The 13,988-nt window shown below is 34.1% G+C and overlaps 3 protein-coding genes and 1 long non-coding RNA gene across 14 annotated transcripts; 2 read left to right on the top strand and 2 right to left on the bottom strand.

The window, feature by feature from the left end:
- Positions 1-1,986: 1,986 nt before the first annotated feature.
- Positions 1,987-4,041, bottom strand: LOC106331310. The gene is made up of 3 exons (XM_013769631.1): positions 3,400-4,041; positions 2,476-2,800; positions 1,987-2,368 (listed from the first exon to the last, which is right to left on the bottom strand). The coding sequence occupies exons 1-3, from the start codon at positions 3,966-3,968 to the stop codon at positions 2,132-2,134; spliced, it is 1,131 nt and encodes a 376-aa protein (XP_013625085.1). The 5' UTR covers positions 3,969-4,041; the 3' UTR covers positions 1,987-2,131.
- A 1,227-nt stretch (positions 4,042-5,268) lies between these two features.
- Positions 5,269-7,090, top strand: LOC106331320. Of its 11 annotated transcripts, none has more exons than XR_001267891.1 (7): positions 5,269-5,497; positions 5,616-5,709; positions 5,844-5,882; positions 5,950-6,017; positions 6,104-6,159; positions 6,245-6,432; positions 6,693-7,090. It is a non-coding gene; the product is annotated as an uncharacterized LOC106331320 (long non-coding RNA). The 11 variants fall into 11 exon arrangements; XR_001267895.1 differs by having other exon boundaries at positions 5,950-5,988; XR_001267893.1 differs by having other exon boundaries at positions 5,277-5,497; positions 5,580-5,709.
- A 2,244-nt stretch (positions 7,091-9,334) lies between these two features.
- Positions 9,335-11,084, top strand: LOC106331311 (transcription elongation factor TFIIS-like). Its single transcript, XM_013769633.1, has 2 exons — positions 9,335-9,675; positions 9,871-11,084. Exons 1-2 carry the CDS (start codon positions 9,511-9,513, stop codon positions 10,810-10,812), a joined length of 1,107 nt encoding a protein of 368 aa, XP_013625087.1. The 5' UTR covers positions 9,335-9,510; the 3' UTR covers positions 10,813-11,084.
- Positions 11,085-11,199: 115 nt separating this feature from the next.
- Positions 11,200-13,051, bottom strand: LOC106331312. The gene is made up of 7 exons (XM_013769634.1): positions 12,484-13,051; positions 12,302-12,382; positions 12,152-12,226; positions 12,025-12,069; positions 11,861-11,950; positions 11,625-11,726; positions 11,200-11,546 (listed from the first exon to the last, which is right to left on the bottom strand). The coding sequence occupies exons 1-7, from the start codon at positions 12,991-12,993 to the stop codon at positions 11,391-11,393; spliced, it is 1,059 nt and encodes a 352-aa protein (XP_013625088.1). The 5' UTR covers positions 12,994-13,051; the 3' UTR covers positions 11,200-11,390.
- Positions 13,052-13,988: the final 937 nt, after the last annotated feature.

Genomic DNA, 13,988 nt, shown 5'->3' on the forward strand with positions numbered 1-13,988 from the left:
AAAAAACTTGTGTTAGCGTCATAAGATGCAAAAAGGATGATAAAAAAATTGAGTTGTTTAGAGAAATTAAAAGAAAATACTCAGATAATGTTTTTATTGTCAATACTATTTTTTTGTGAAAATAATATGAGGAACTTTAAACCTAAATATAGATGTGAAAATAATATTTATTTTGGTTTATATTTTTGTAGCATACATTTATCGGTTAAAAAGGAAAGTTAGTTATTTATATGAAAATAATAAGAGAACTTTTACATTTTTTACTTAGGTTTTAAAAAAAAAGGAATATCACTTATTTTATAGTTAGTTTTTCTATTTGATTTTTATTAAATAATTTCTTGTACTTGTTGGTTTTTATAATTCGTTTTGATTTAAAGTTTTTTAAAAAACTTAGTATTTTATCTTATAATATCTTTCTTTAGTATCTTTAAAGATGAAAATATACAAAATATTTTAAAAAGAAAAAAATACTTTCAAATAGTTTTTTACAATTATTATTTGTTTATAGAATTTTTAAAAATTAAATTTACTATCAAATATTTTTAAAATATTATAAAAAGAGCCATACAAATATAATTGTAAAAGGCTATGTAATAGTAATTTTCATTTTCTTAACTCCTAAAAAGAATAATAAACTATATTTTGTAATAATTTTCCTTTTCTAGTGTCTAAAAAAATGTAAGAATAATTTTCTTTTTCTAATTTTTTTTTTAAAATCCTAATAAAAGAGAATTGTAACATATTTTTGACACATGTCATAATCTTAATAAATTAATTGACACATGTCGCAATCATGTTAATTAGCAACTTTGAAGAACCAAGCTTTATATAATAAGAAAAAAATGTAATAATAATTTTCTTTTTCTAAATCTTTTTTAAAATCCTAATAAAAGAGAATTGTAACATATTTTTGACACATGTCATAATCTTAATAAATTAATTGACACATGTCGCAATCATGTTAATTAGCAACTTTGAAGAACCAAGTTTTATATAATTGTAATAATTTTCCTTTTCTAGTGTCTAAAAAAATGTAATAATAATTTTCTTTTTCTAAATTTTTTTTAAAATCCTAATAAAAGAGAATTGTAACATATTTTTGACACATGTCACAATCTTAATAAATTAATTGACACATGTCGCAATCATGTTAATTAGCAACTTTGAAGAACCAAGCTTTATATAATAAGAAAAAAATGTAATAATAATTTTTTTTTTCTAAATCTTTTTTAAAATCCTAATAAAAAAGAATTGTAACATATTTTTGACACATGTCATAATCTTAATAAATTAATTGACACATGTCGCAATCATGTTAATTAGCAACGTTAATTAGCAACTTTGAAGAACCAAGTTTTATACAATAAGATGGTTTGGTTTAGAGAATAATTAACCAAACAATTTTCTAAATCTGGTTTAGAGAAACCGGGTCGTTACAGAGATCTTCAGCGCCGTACTCGTGTACGGACGCAATCCGTTGTATGTACCATCACAATCGCACCACAGTCACCCTTAGTCGACGAAGTTTCTTCTTTGTTAAACATATCATCTTGTCTTAATTTTTCTATTATATATATATATATATATATATATATATATAAATTTGAGGAAACAAAATATGAGATAGTACGTATTTAAAACAACGATATTTGGAGTATTTATGATAAAACAAATCATTAAAAACTAAAAGTCTTCCAATGAGTTCAATAATCTTCAAGGATTTGTATTGTGGTTTTCTAAAAAATTTAATTACAAAATTACATTTAATCATATTTTTATATGACATTAATTTTATCCCAAGCCCATCAGAAGAAAGGAACAAGGTATTAATTCAAGAACAAACACAACGAGATATGCTTTCCATTGATTGCACATTGCTTAAAACAAATATTTGGCGTTTCTGACGTTGATCAATATGACTCAAATTGTTCAAACTAAAAATGTCAAACAATTCTACATTGTCATTAATAAACTTTTGTACTGTTTTTTCTTTTTGTTTTCTCGTCACCGTGTGTTGTGTTTACATATACAACCGTAGCTTGGCCTAATACATAAACACAATTACCAGTACATCATCAAACATTGAAATGTACGCATGTCTCCCACAAAGAAAATAATATACATGGAGATTCTAAGCTGCCATATGAGATCCATTAATACATAAAGATTGGAAGAGAAAGAGTAGGAGTAATGCAGTGAAAATCTGATGGGTTAAAGAGAATGTTTTGGGAGTCGTCGCAATAGAAGCTTGTGATAAGAAAAGAGACATGCACTTTAGCTCTACGGAGAAGGACGTGTGAGAGCCATATGCATCTGGATGATATATGATTTCTCCTTTCCGACATTTGAATTCTCCTAAGCTCCATTCCTAGTTTCATATAATTATATCACAAACAATATTGTATCATATAACAAGCTTTTAGTTATAACAAGCTTTTAGTTTAGGCCACTGACATAGTGCTCATACGTACATACCTCAAGCTGGCGACCAAAAGTGACAAGTATAGTGTCGGGATCTGCGTGGAAGGAAAGTGGGCCTTTCCTTGAGTTGACACGGAACTCACAGTTCTTGGCTGGAAGGTGAAGGCTGAGTGTGTATTGAAGCATTTCTTCCGTCGTCTCTTTGGGCAAAGGAGGGCTTTGCTCTGTTACGTTTTCATGATTGTACCTGTAAATTCTGAGCACTGATTCTCCTCTTTGTATCCTCTTATCAGTCTGTCTCCTTGAGTTTTCCACCATTATTTGCCCTAGTTTCCTTGCTACCCCATCAAGTTTATCAGCTACATTCTCCATTTCTTCGCTGCCATAAGTCCAACAAAGATGTAAATATTATATCTAAATTCTCAATCACTTCCTGACTCATAAATCATACTACATTTTCAAGTTTCATGTATAGGCTAATGATTCGAACCCGCCCTCAAACTATAAAATGAATCAATCACTAGGCCATCAGAACTAGAACCAGTTTTGGACGCACCCGAATGAAACATTTGCTCTAGTCTCCTAATTTGAGAGAGCTATTATACCTATACGTATGTTTTGCATTATTTCCAAATTACTGAATTTATTTTATTTAAGATTTACGATAAAAATGTCTGTAGTCTCCTAAATCTCGGATCCGGTCTGACTATTATGAATTGGTTTCTAGGTTTAGGCCAAGTGATTTTGCTTGTGCTTTAAGCAAATGCTATACTTGTTCAAACAAAACTTTATTTCATCTACTAAAATAAATGTCTTAGCTTTTCCTAATCATCCTCCAGAAATACCATTTACCTCTAATTCCTTCATCTATCAGTGTTCACTTCATAAGAATATACACACCAAACACAATCAAACAAAGTGTGAAGGGACTGATAACAAACATGGTTAGTTTAATGAAGCCCATTAACGGCCCAGTACCTGAAGCAGCGGTACCTTTCCGGTCCGATATACTCTCGCGCCCATTCCATCCTCTCCTTCCACGACCGAACCCAAGCGATCTCATCCCTGTTCCCGACAACACTCCGACGAAACCCTGTCTCTCTCCCCTCCAAAACTCCGAAAACCCGACCCGATTCCCTCACAAGCGATCGCATCTCCTCGCTCGATATCCCATGGCAGCTCAGACGAAACGCCCCGAACTCCCTCGCCGATTGAACCAACCGATCCACGGAGCCTTCTCTCCTCGACGTTAACATCCTGAAATCAATCTCCGCCGGGATCAGATGTCGTGAACAAGAAGATTCACCGCCGGAATGAGATTCAGGGAGCGTGAGGTCTGGAACCTGGATCGATCTCTCTATGATCTCGGTGAGAATGTCGTTCGCAGCGGAACGTGATCCTCTGGCTCTTGGGATCGGTGAGGGAGGAGGTGGTGGTGGAGACAATGAAGATGTTTTCAATTGGCTCCTGGTTCGCATCAGAGCCATTGAAGAGAAGAGAGAAGGATCCGAGGTTTTTTGGCGGTTTCGATTGTTAGAGAGACACATTCGTCGTGTGTTTCTTTACATTTAATTGGTTTGTTTTCAATTTCTGGAGAAAGTGATGGTCCATGACCGTATATTTTTTATTATTATTATCATATGTTCTATGAATCATGATGATCATCATTTTCATATGGTTTGCTGACTTTAAGATCTCTGACTTTGGGAATAAGAAAATGTTGCCAGCTTGACTTGGGCCAAGATGTGGGCCACTTTCTATGTTTGACCCAAAACACTTTTGCAACTTCGGAAAACAGATGATGATTTCAAATTTTGCGGTATTTTTTTGTATTAACGGTTTCTTGGCATATCCTTTATATACATGGAAATGTTTTAAAGTTTAAAGAAAAAATGAAAATAAGAAAGAAAAGCTTAACTGCAGAAAAGAAAACAGCTATAAAATTAATATTTAGATAACACAAAAATCCCTATATCTGTCCCACTACTACATGAGATCACACGCGATTTCAAAACTGATATTCTTCCTGTAGAAGGTTTGACTCACGATGATATAAGTTCATCTGTACATGTAATTTTTTTTTTTTTTGAGAAAGTTCATCTCTACATGCATTCAATGTAATTTTCTGTAATTCCTTGCAATTGTTCTGTTGATCCTTCCAGTAAGAGAGTGATGAAATTTTAATTTCTAACCATACAGATCAATGGCTTTTGGTGATACTCATTAAGATAATTTTTTTCAATGATTAAGACACACATTTTTTTTATGGTGAAGCTTAGTGAAAAGTTGGCAGATGAAGATTAAAGTTCAGGTTAGTGAGACTAAATATTTCCAAAATCTTCAATCATAATTTTTATCATGTTGATTTTTTTATGAATATTTATCTCTTCTAAAGTACTTATAATAATTATCATTTTAATATTATACATTTGGTCAATATCATTTTAAAGTAGACTAAATTAATTATCGATTTGCTAGGAAATATTTATTGAAAGAATTTGAGAACGTTTACTGATTTTAAATTTAAATTATATGTTATTGAAATTTGGTCTTATTTGTAAAAAAAAAAAATTCTCCATGTGTATGTAGCATGGGATCCATACTAATCTATCTATCTATATATATAAAGTATTGTTTAATCACTCTTTAGCGCGCCACCTAGGATTCCACGTCATTAAGTCGTTTCCTCGCGACACGTGTTCCTTGAAGCCAAAACGTATCGTATCATTTATTTAGGTATCTGGTGGGCTTTAACCGTTGCGCAATCGAGGCTGGGGATGGGCTTTATCGTTACCCATGTATATGACGTGTTTACATGCCATTTTTCCTTCTCCTTCTCACTTCCGTCTCTTCACTTCTGTTGACGTTTGGGTTTCTAGGGTTCAAACAACAATGGAGGTTTGGAGGTTTGGAAAGGTTGTCTGAGACAGTCTTTGTAAAGAGTCTCTGGGTCGAGCTTCGTTGGTGTCGTTTCGTATGAGATTCTTCTCCTCCAACCATTACGAGATGCATTGATCCATCACTCAATCAATGCATATTCCCTCTCTACAAGGCGGTGATCTCCAGCTATAAAAAGGTGAGCTTTCATCCCGTTACCATCATTTTCATATTGATTGTTCATATGCAATTAGTCTCTGCGTTCATGTTGGCCATCCAAGCTCCTTTGCCGCTGAATCATCATCACCATCATACAGGATCTAACCATGTAACGCCTCTCACGCTAGTTGACCTGTCAAGAACCTCTGCTAGAGATATTCAGTTCCTGTCGACAGAGAAATCGTGGAGAAGGTTGGTCAATTTGAGTCAATCCAACTGCTAAAAATAGTTATGTTAATTAATATGTTTATGCAACCAAGATCTTTATGCTTTTTGTTAGAACCATAAGAGTATTTATAAATCAGGCTACTATCTTTTGTTTGTAGATGGTATACAGACTTTAAACTGTGATTTCAAGTGAGGAGGTTGGTCTTCTAAATATGCTTTTTGTTAGGTAGAATTCACTTACAGGCTATTATCTTTTGTTTGCAGATGGTATACAGACTTTAAACTGTGATTTCAAGTGAGGAGGTTGGTCTTCTAAATATGCTTTTTGTTAGGTAGAATTCACTTACAGGCTATCATATATGGAGATGATGTTTGTTTTTGTGTTTGGGTTTATATGATTTTATATGTGTGTTTTCAGGCACTTTGAGTGTTTGAGAGTAGATGGACTGAGATAACAAAGGTGGGTTCATGCAGGTAGAATAACAGCTTTAATGGTGCTTGAAGTCATGATTGTAAGATAAGAGTGATTCACTAATGTTCTGTATTTGTGTATTTGTAGTAAGGATAATAATGTGAAGAACATGTTTAAGCCACGTTGTTGTAAGAAGAGAGCCAAGTATGAAACGATGGACAGCAAGAACAGCTCAAACAAGAAAATAATATTGTTCTTAGACGATTGTACTACTCCAGTAAAGACGAATATGAAAATTATATTGCCAAGAGAACAAGGAACTTGCTCCATATAAGGTATGCTTCTTTTCCCTTTGTTTGTTCCAAAGTTGTGATCAATTATTTATCTGGCTTGAAATCCATAGATTAAAACTTCTCTTCCAAAAAGGCTACCATAGATTACAGCGTTAGACTCCACAGTGAGTTATTTAGAAACACACAAGTTGAAAACTTTCCTCACATTCTTCGAAAAGGCTTTTATACTAAGAATCTGACGAAACAAAGTTAGAGACATCTGCTCTGCAAGTCATTTGCTAATTTGGTATTGATGTTTGCAGGGATTGGGCTGAGGATGAAGCGAGAAGAAAAACAGAGCAGGATGTGTTAAAAAAAAAAGAACAAGCAAGCAAGAAGTGTTGGACGAAGGCAAGAAGCTAGAGGACACTGGGAAAAGTATGGCCTAGAAATAATTGTTGAAGGTGAACTACATGAACATACAACAACTGCGTCTACGTAGCTGAAAGTGGGAATGCAAAATCATGTCGAAGGCAGCATGAAAAGAGCTTAAAAAATATGGTTGCTAAGCTCAAGAAGATGGCGAAAAGATGTAGGAAATAAATCCACACATAAGTTATCTACTCTATTAAAAAAACAGATACGTCTGTTCATATCATCATTGAAAGAATAGGTTTATGGATTAAGCAATAAATATTAAGACATGAAAAATGAAAACCAAGTCAGAAGCATGAGTTGAAGAAACAAACGAGCATGGGATTAATGACATCATACATATCTCTATGATGAATGCTAAGGAGATGTTAAAAGATTTTAAAGCCATAGTAATGAAACCCAAGTCATAGTAGGTTTGCGTATTTGGCTGAGATTAATATTCGTCAGGCAAAGAAACAAAAAAAATTTCTTTGAATACCTTAATGAGTTTTTTGTGTATATTATTTCTTATATATCATTATTGTTAACGTTTTGGACAACAAAGTACCACTAAGAAACTCCTGATTAGTATTTGAATACTTTCATAACACTCGCCACTACCATACATGCCTTCGCAGAATTCATCTCAAAGTTTATGAATAATTTAAGAAGCTTATTTTGTGACAAAAATAGAAAGTGATTAGAAAAAAAAATACACCATCACCTTCGGAAAGCTATATAAGCTTAAAATTATAACTACCAAAGTTTTATACTCTTTAATCAGCCTTTTGTATATGTGATTAACTGATCATATATATCATTGGTTATGTAAACTGTCAAGAATCTCCGAGAGAGATTTTCAGTATCCGTGGATGGAGAAATCGTGGGAAATTTTGGTCAACTTTGAGTCAATCTAACTGATACAAATATTTATATGCTTCAAAAAGTTCTTTATGAACTTAACTAAAAAAATATATTGGTTTAAATTCCATTAACGTAAAGATATATTATCTTTTGTAGCATTGAAATCTACATATTATGATTTTAAAGTAACTATTGGTTTGAATCTATTTTTACAGCTTTATATTATAGTAATAGACTATAAGGGATTATTAAATTCATAGTAATATAATTTTTAAAAATCATGCTTTAATGAATGAGTGTTACTTAATCTGAAAATGCAGTATGACCTTGGCTTCATATGGTTTATGGTTTATTTGATAAAAGTTTGGATGAAATGGTTTAATTGATAATTTTTTAATAAAATGTGTATATACTTAAATAATAAATTCTAGATTGTTATGTTATATAACTAACTTTAGAAAACAAATTGTAAATTGATTCATTTTCACATTATCTAAATCAATAGGTTTAAAAATGTATAAAAAAGTACCAACACATTCAAAAACAAATATATAAGAATAAAAAATAATTCATAATTTATGTATTGAATTTCAATTGTAGTAACAAGTATTTTTATTTACATACTTTTATAATAAAAATATAACAAACTCTAAAAATGTAAAATAATTACATTAATGAAAAAAATAAAAGCTTTTTATTAATTTATCAAACCTATGATTTATAATAAGAACAACATAAACAATAGTAAAAATTAAAATTATTTTAGCTTATAGTAAACTGCATATTTTTACACCTATACAAAAATACAATATATCTTTTAATTTACCTTCACTTGCTTAACAAAGATTAATATAGACAAAGATAAGTAAATAACATCAATTACAATAATTGATGTTAAAACAAATATTTTGTATCATTTATTAATAAGTGTTTCAAATTGATATCTTTTGTTTTTCTACTATTTATGTGATGTAATATGATATTTTTTGTAGTGTATCATACACATTTCCTGCAAATGCTAACTTAAAATACAAACCACAAAATCATACAAAAAATAATAACCTATATCACAAATAAAGTATATCCCGTCCGTAGGGTGGGCTGACCTAGTAGTATATATACTAAGGTTTAGACCAAAAGGAAAATGACATACTAAGGTTTCTATTAACGATTTTGAGTTTTAAATTTCCTGTAATTTTTAAGGCAAACAAACAATTTAATAAAATTTATTAATGAAATTTGACATTCCTTACTAGTAAAAATTCCGAAAAACAAATTTCCTGTAATTTATTTTCTGACATTCCCTACTAATAAAAATTAATTAGTGAAGAGATATAATACATAATTTGCAAGATTTTCCAATTGTGAGCCAAAGAAATGTACATTGTCGCTTTCTAAAAAAATGCATATCATCCTTATTCCAAATATTAAAAGGAATTTTGTTTTTGTTAACAGAGAAAAGGAAAACTCAAAACAAACTGTATAACGACTCCTACCCAATGTTGATAAAAACGACTGTGGCCCAAGAAGGGCTCCTAATAAGCCCATTCTTGCCGCAGTGAGTAATCTCTACCGGAAGCGTGAATCTAGTAACATCCATCGACTCAGCTACAAGATCCAAACCGTTGATTCCCCTAAGTTTTAACTGAAGCCGTTGATCGCTTCCGTATCAGCTATATAAGGAAACACAAAACACCACTGCAGACCCCGTTATCTCTATCTTCTCCGCGCGACCAGAACGAAGTTCCGCCGAACAAATCTCGTAACCCTATTTTTGTCCTTATCCCATTCTTCTTCAATCGCCACTCTCCGCAAAGAAAGTTGGGCGCTTTGCTCTCTGGAGCCAAGAGATTCGAAGTGACGATGGAAAGTGAGTTGATTGCATTGTTCGAGGCGGCGAAGAAGGCGGCAGATGCGGTGGCTGTCGACGGTGTTACCTCCTCAAGCCCGGAGGTTTCTCAATCTCTCGATGCATTAGAGAAACTCAAGACGTTTCCTGTCACGTACAACACGCTCGTCGCGACTCAGGTTCGTCTCTTTAACCCTAATTAGGTTTGATTGATTTTGAACGAATTTAGAAAAACAGATTTTAGGGTTTTTTCTGGGTATTGCTTGCTTAATCGTGTAGCATTGAAAAGATGATAACTTTAATTGTTGTTGATTCTCTATCTCCTTGCATTGGATTAGAGAAAGTTATATCCTTTTTTGTTTGTTTGATTCTAGGTAGGGAAGAAGCTGAGGTCTCTTGCAAAGCATCCTGTTGAGGAAATCAAAAGCGTAGCTACTGATCTGCTTGAGACATGGAAGAGAGTTGTCATTGAGGAGACGACATCCAAGGCTAAGAAGACCGAAAGCACAAACGGTTGCAAAGAGGTTAAGTTGGAGAGGAAGGATGTGAACCCCGTGCCTGTGAAAGTCCAGAAGCTCCAGAGGGGTGATTCAGCTAAGAGTATCAAGGTTGAGAGAAAGGAACCAGACAGCAAAGTGAAGGTAGAGAGAAAGGAACCAGACAACAAAGTTAAGATGGATCATCGTGGTCAGACTACTGTCAAGGATGAAAAGGTCTCAAGAGAAACGCTAACAAGTGTGAAGCCTTCAGACAAGGCACCTAATGGTGCTCCAAAGCTGACTTCAATGGTCAAATGCAACGATCCCGTGCGTGACAAGATCCGTGAGCTGCTTGTGGACGCCATGTCCAAGGTTCATGGAGAATCCGATGAGTACGACAGAGCGAGAGTAGTTGGATGTGATCCAATCCGCGTTGCTGTCTCTGTGGAGTCTCATATGTTTGAGAAACTGGGCCGGTCAACGGGAGCGCAGAAGGTCAAGTACAGATCTATAATGTTCAACCTGAGGGACAGTAACAACCCAGACCTGAGAAGGAGAGTTCTCACTGGGGAGGTGTCACCAGAGAAACTCATCACACTGTCGGGTGAAGAGATGGCGAGCGACAAGAGGAAACAAGAGACCAACCAGATCAAAGAGAAGTTTCTGTTCGATTGTGAACGTGGTCAGGCACCAAAAGCAAGTACTGACCAGTTCAAGTGCGGGCGGTGTGGTCAGCGCAAATGTACTTACTATCAGATGCAGACAAGGAGTGCTGATGAGCCCATGACGACTTATGTTACATGTGTTAACTGTGACAACCACTGGAAGTTCTGTTGAGGTAAGAAGATATATGTGCGTGTCAAGACATAAGAGGCTCTGATAGATTTATCAAGAGCTTTCATGTCTATTTGACGACATTCTGAGAATGTTCTGGGTCTCATGTTTGTTTAAGGATATCAGTTCAGTGTCTTAGAGATTAGTAAGTAGGAGAGTTTACTAATTTAGCTGTTTGTTAGCTCTTATCTCTTTTGCTTCATTTATTCCAAATTGTCAAACTCGTCAACTTTGCAAATTTTATCTCAGTTTTGAAATTTATTATAGGTTAGACTTGTGTGTGTTTTCTATCATGTTGAACGGTTGTGCCTTCACAGCTTTTAATGTATGCGTTATTGGATCGAAAAGTTGCATCAACTATGATCCAATTCAACTCCACACGCAAGGGACTGATGAAAACAGAGGATATTGTGGCATAGACAAGCTAAAGATCTCATAGCATTAGACCATTGTTGCCATTATTATGAACTCATATTATATTTGAACAAGACGTTTTTTCTTTACATTCTCTCTATCAGACACAGCTGAAGATGTAGTAAGTCAAGAACCAAGATGAATGGCAAACAATGAATGCAACACTTCTAGCGAAACATGTCCCATTCATCATCATCATCATCATCTAAATCTCTCTTCTTTCGACTTGGTCTACTGCTTCTCCTTCGCCGTCTTCTATCAGATGAACTTTCAGTCTCCTCAAGATCAGAGTATTCACTACCGAACTGAGCATCCCAGAGTCCCTGTTGACAAAAGTCTTTCTTCAATCATGCCATACATGGAAAAACCCACGCCACGGAATTACAAAAAAAAAAAAATACCTTTGTCAACCTCTGTTTTCTAAAAGCTGCAGATTCGTCAACGACAACTATGTCTTCTAAGACCTCGATTATATCCTCCACATCTAATCTGTATGTGGTAACCTGCAGCATCACATACCGGGTAGTTAGTCAGAAAGATTGTGCTATTCCTAGATTAGATGCTTGTGCTTGTATCTCATATCAACCTAATCTATTTACTTGGATGTCCTGAAGAGAAAAGGGAATGAGTTACCCACCAAGCTTGATGGTATGATGGTTACTCCAAACGAATCAAGCTCAAGCGATTCAACTACTCCGGAGTTAATGTTGAATGAGTAACCTCGAACCTGAAAAACCAACCGTGTGCTTCCAGCTAATAAACAAGGAAAAAAAGATAGATCACTAAAGAAGATATAAACACCTTTCCAATGTTACGTCCTCCTGTTGTCACTACTCTGTAACCTACCTATATAAAAGGTGAGAATTCAATGTAAAGACTTGCTTTAAAGGTGGATGATTCACAAGACAAAGCGGAGATGACTCTATACCAGTGTTTCAAGGCCAACCATTTTGAAGTCAGTGTCCAGTACAGCATCATCTTTCACGAGAACAACATCACCCACCTACAGAGATGTTAATAATATAAACTGAGGCTGTAACACACACTTTCAGTTCAATGTAGCAGAAAGCAGTAGTACTCGAGTAATGTCTGTGAGCAAGAATCTCTCAGACTCTCCAGATAGCAAGCTTGGTTTAACATCCACTACCAAAACCAACCACTGAAAATTTGACAAACAGAAGAAGCTCTCATTACAAAGTAAGTAAAAGAGGCAGACTGAGATTCAAAAATGTGGATTTTGAGTCAACAGAGACAACTTACAGAAGTAGTGTCAACCCAGAGCTGAGAGATGAATCCTAAACTCAGAGCTGACTGAATACTAATAACTTGCTTAGCTACAAGGTTCGATCTCGTCAACGTCTGTTTGAATCCTTTCGAGCCTATGTTGATCAGATCGTTCTCACCTACTTGCTGAATCAAATCACCACCTCTAGAAGATTCTGCACTATCGTTTTCCAGGAAACCCAAATGAGAAGAATCAACTTCTTCTTCACTGGGTAGTGATGAACTCACGCAAGTTATGAACTTTCCGCTTGGTTTCTCTTTCGACTTGAATTTCCGGAGAAAGGCAGAGTCTTGGACACTAAAATAACATGCTTGTGACGAGGAAAGAATCGTGATTTCATGGATTGAGAGGTGATTCCTCCTCCTCCTCCATGAGCTAGTGATGATCGAGTGCTGAATCCGTCTAAAACTGTACGAGGTGGATCTCAACAGTCGAGCATCGAGGGCGGGAAGAGAAAGGAGAAAGGAAGATGAGCAGTTGCACATAGCCGGAGAAGAACGCTTAGAACTACAACTCAAAACTATCTTAGGGAAAAGGAAGGAAGATTGGTTCGATTGCTAATTAACCCCCCTTGGGTTCTTTAACCAAAAACCGAACCAACTTAAACCAAACCGATATCACAAATATCAAAATGGTTCAAATTTTTGTATATTTGGAAAACCGAAATCAAACTAAACTTTTTTTTTTTTTTTTTGTTAAAAAATCAAACTAAACTTGAACCATTTCATTGTTTGGTTGTCAAAAAATCTCTTCCTAAGTTTTATTGTAGGCTAGATGTTTATACAAAGATCATTAATATGTAGATACATATTTTATTTCTCTATAAAACATTTGTCTCATCTTGTAACCTTATGTTTTTAATTAAATTTCAATAGAAAACTAAATTGGAGCTGAACTTACATTAAAAAAATCTAAAATATAGTTTATATATTAAATATTTAATCTGAAAATAATTAATACTCTAAGAGTATTATTATTATATTAAAATATTTAATATTTTGTATTATTATTATATTAAAATATCAAAATATTTAATATTTTACTTAATATTTAATCTAAACAACATTTTAATAGAAAAAGTTGAAATTACTTAACACATTTATCTAAACTAAAATAATCTAAATGTCAGAATTAAACAAAATTTTGATTGAATTAAAAAAAATATTTAGGCATCAATTTTTAATCTTGTTATTTAAACTGAACCAAAAATAAAAATAAACAGGTTCATAATGTAAGAAATTAATGGACGGATTAAATCAGGTTATCAGGTGGAGCGGGTATACCCAGATCAACAATCTCAGGCAGAAACCTACGGACCCACGGTAGACTCACTCAAGTCCTTCTGCTGGAAAACTCGATGCCCACCGAAAATACGACATTTTCTTTGGCAAATATTATCTGGATGTCTATCGGTTAGGAAAAATTTGCAGGCAAGAGGGATGCAAGGAGATATCTGTTGCGCTCGATGTGGTGCTCCAGA

This window comes from Brassica oleracea, chromosome C3 (genome assembly GCF_000695525.1).
Source record: "Brassica oleracea var. oleracea cultivar TO1000 chromosome C3, BOL, whole genome shotgun sequence".
Taxonomy (NCBI): Eukaryota; Viridiplantae; Streptophyta; class Magnoliopsida; order Brassicales; family Brassicaceae; genus Brassica; species Brassica oleracea.